Source organism: Octopus bimaculoides, chromosome 11 (genome assembly GCF_001194135.2).
Source record: "Octopus bimaculoides isolate UCB-OBI-ISO-001 chromosome 11, ASM119413v2, whole genome shotgun sequence".
Taxonomy (NCBI): domain Eukaryota; kingdom Metazoa; phylum Mollusca; class Cephalopoda; order Octopoda; family Octopodidae; genus Octopus; species Octopus bimaculoides.
In genome coordinates, this window is record NC_068991.1 from 34,934,687 (window position 1) to 34,939,049 (window position 4,363).

General features: G+C 30.4%; 1 protein-coding gene across 1 annotated transcript; it reads right to left on the reverse strand.

The window, feature by feature from the left end:
• Positions 1-1,143: 1,143 nt before the first annotated feature.
• Positions 1,144-3,830, reverse strand: LOC128249031 (uncharacterized). Its single transcript, XM_052971402.1, has one exon. It carries the CDS (start codon positions 3,792-3,794, stop codon positions 2,043-2,045), a length of 1,752 nt encoding a protein of 583 aa, XP_052827362.1. The 5' UTR covers positions 3,795-3,830; the 3' UTR covers positions 1,144-2,042.
• Positions 3,831-4,363: the final 533 nt, after the last annotated feature.

The following is a 4,363-nucleotide window of genomic DNA, read 5'->3' on the forward strand; positions in this document are numbered from 1 at the left end:
ATATATATATATATATATATATACATATGTATACATATATATATGTGTAGATGTATACAAATATATATGTGTGTGTGTGTGTGTGAAAATAAGCAACAGGATATCAAGAGGAGATGCAGTACAACTGTTTCAAGCGGCTCTTGATATCCTGTTGCTTATTTTGATGTTATTCACCTTACTTTGAGTTGTACAGATAATACTGCACTGATCTGATGCTTCAACTTATGTACCTAATTCAACTGAATCTCAATTATTTCTCATATATATATATATATATATATATATATATATATATATACATACATATGCATATATATATGTAGATATATATACATATATATATATATATATATATATATATTTATATATATACGCATGTAAAAATAAAAGTAAAAGAATAAAAGGATATATATATACATACATATGTATACATATATATATATGTAGATGTGTGTGTGTATATATATATATATATGCCTATACATATACATATATATATGCATATACATATATATATATGTATATATATATATATATATACATATATATGTATACATATATATATATATGTAGATGTATATATGTATATATACACATGTGTGTATATCTGTGCATACATGTATGTGTGTGTGTGTGTGTGTGCACGTGTGTGTGTGTGTTAAATATATACACGCTAAATATATTACTTTTACTGAGGGTGCTGCTGTTCTCTGTGAATGCTGGAGTCAATGTCTTGTCAAGTAATGAAGCAAATCTGTACGTGTGTATATAGTATCTAGGTATACGTATTTATGTATATATGTATGCATATAGATGATATGTATATATACATATACATATATAGATAGAGTGAGAGAGAGGGAGAAAAACAAATAGAGATACATATATATATATATATATATATATATATATATATATATATATATATATATATATATATATATATATATATATATATATATACACACACACACATATACACACATGCACACATATATATGTATGTATCTCTACACAAGCATAGCTGCGTATGTAGACAATCACATATACATTATACCTATAAGTAGATACATATTTATGCATATAAATGCATGTGTGTGTGTATATATAAATATAAATATATATATATATATATATATAGAGAGAGAGAGAGAGAGACAGACAGACAGAGATAGAAAGACAGAGATAGATATATATACATACATATATATATACATATATACGTACATATATACGTACATATATACATATAAATAATATACACACACACACATACACATATATATATATACATATAACATATAAATATATATCTGTGTATCTGTGTGCACATGTATGCATGTGCGTGTGCATACATGTACGTGTGTGTATGTGTGTATCTGTGTGCACATGTTTGCATGTATGTGTACGTGTGCATGCATGTGTTCTCTGTGTGTGTGTGTGTTAAATATATACATACGAAATTTATTTTTAAGGATTAACACTTTTATGATGAGGGTGCTGTTGTACTCTCTGAATGTGGAGTCAATGTCGCATCAAGTAATGAAGCAACTCTGTATGTGTGTATACAGTGTCTATGTATAAGTATTTATGTATATATGTATACATATAGATGATATGTAGATAGATAGATAGATAGACAGACAGACAGACAGACAGACAGACAGACAGATAGACAGACAGATAGACAGATAGACAGACAGACTGATAGATAGATAGATAGATAGATAGGGTGAGAGAGAGAGAAAGAGAGGGAGATACATACATATATACATTTGTATATATACATACTCTATGTGTGCCTCTATATATATGTATAGATATATGTAACAACATAATATATAAATTTACATACATGTTTGCATGTACATGATTTAGATATATGCTACATGTGTGTTTTTGTACATATACATACATGTGTGTTAAGTATATATTATTATTATTTGCAAACAACTTGCCGATACAAGTGCTACCAGTAAAAAGCTCTGTATACTGGACACTAGCAGATCTATTACAGTTCACATTTTTTTTCAGCAGTTTTCTCAAATAAAATCATCTTCAGAATATGGATTAAATTCTTTAGTAAGGTCCAGGTCAACGAAATTGCTAGAAATCTGTGATTCTGTTTCATCTCTTAGTATATTTTTCACATTTTCTAAATCAAGACCATTCCAAGGTGGGGGCCACTTCACTACTATTGGCTTTTGATTGAGTTGGGAACTACTTTTAGGAAATATAATAAAAGAAGTTTCTTTTCCTTGGGAACTATCAGTAGATGGATGCCCATACGGATTGTTACATCTATTATAGTGAATTGATGTGTTAGGTGTCTGATGCATATTTTTTTCCAATCGTATAGAGGTAGAGGATGACAAAGCTGTTGCATTATCATTGTTTTTCTGAATAACAGACCATCTTGCCTTTGGATTTACATTTGGAAATTGTGGGACTACAAGAGCTTGGTTGCAGTCATCAGTTGGTTTTTCTTTTGCAATGTTCTTTGGTTTCTCCATTTTCTTATTCATTGGTGAAGTAATCTTGGAATGAAGTGATGTTTTCTTGCAGGGATATTTTTTGGTCTGTTGGAAATATGCAGTGTCATAAGATATTGGTGTTTTAAGAACACGAGCTATAGAATCTATAATTTGTGAAATACAACTGACATGTAACTTATATGAGTACAAGTGTGATTGTTTGTAGCCATTCTGTAAGGCATTTATAACATTTTGAACAGTTTTTTGAAAGATTTCAGATTTTTTATTTGTAGAAATAAACAGAGATTTTTTATTGTTCTTTGAATGCTTTAGTAAAGGAGAAGTAGATGTCATTTCTCGGCCAGACAAGCAACCGATGTCACTTAAATTTGGATTGTTCTTCAAAGAATTCGAAATTACAAAGCTTCGCCTTCTTACAGAAAGATACTGATTTAGATTATCAGTTGATTCACAACATTTGGTTATAATTTCTTTCATGTTACAAGGAAGCTGAAAGTCTGGGTAACGTACAAAAATAATTGGCAAATGGTAGTCAAGAGCTTGTTTCAGTTGTGAAAGACATTCGCTAGAAGAAATGGTTGATTCATTAAAAATGAATATGAAAGCATTACATTCTGTGATTATGTTATTTGATGATTGTAAAGTTGGAACCATACAATGGAGAAATGTAACAGCTGATACAGATCCTAATACAGCAGAACTCATAGTATCTTTGACATTATTTGGATCCCGACATACAAACACTTTACTTGTATACAGAGTGTTTTCTTGAGGTAATCTCTTACTCTCCAGGTGAGATGCAGCAGCAATAGATGAGACAAAAACTGAAGGAATTTTTGAAATTTTTGTGCTTTTTTTCTTTTTTCTGAACTGGACTTTTTTTTTAAAAACATTATCAGATATTTTCACACCAGTTGGTTGTAAGGTCTCATTCTTAATAGCTTTTGTCTCTTGGTTAGTACTAATTAAAAAGCTATCTATACATGTGGCAGATTCTGGGGAAGTGGCTGGTGAAGAAATTTGCACATGAAGAGGTGAGACAGTATCTAGCTGAGCTAAACCTGAAACAGAATTTGGTAATAATGGGAGAATAAAATTCCAGAGGGTATCATAAGCTTTTTCTTGGATAATTCTTGGATAGAGTTTGAGTAAATCAATAAATATTTTTAAAAAGATTTGCTTTTCTTCAATCCAGCCTAAAGCCTGCCAGTATGTAAAGGTATTAACTACATCATCAGCAAAGTGTTCCTCTGCTCTTGTAAGCATGCAAGCTGGTAGCTGTCGATGGCAGTGTTCCATGGGTCTCTAATGTGTGGAGACCTGTGTGTGCATAGGACTGGTCGTAGCATGAGAAAGGCAATGGCTAAAAATAGTCTTTTGAACTAACTGACATCATTCATATTGATATATGTGGACAATCTATTTCAATATCAACTTTCTCTTCTGACGTACAGTATAAATCTTCTTAATCCAATGATATACATTCAGCTACTAACATAATTATGGCATCATTATAAAAGCACAATGGATAATTCCAGGGCATTATCTCTGTATGTTATCTTTCAATAGAAGCAGCTTGTTGTCTAGACTACAGGTTTACTACCTCTAGTCCATTTTACTTGGTCTTCAACTGTTGCCATGGTTTCAGAAACCAACACTTTAGTAAGGTAATCAAATTATTTGCCATATTCAATCAAAGCATCCAGTGTATAAGAAAATGGGCAATTGTTGAAATTTTGTAGCTGAAGCCCTTTAAAGATATGAATTTTTATAAAAACACAATAAAGACACAAAAATAACTTTGATAGACAACAAGGTTATTATTATGAAAAAGAGTTAATCATTATAATTATTGTTACACATGATAG

What these genes read in the sequence shown, in the direction of transcription:
- LOC128249031 (XM_052971402.1), bottom strand. Translation starts at nt 3,794, where the DNA reads ATGGAACACTGCCATCGACAGCTACCAGCTTGCATGCTTACAAGAGCA.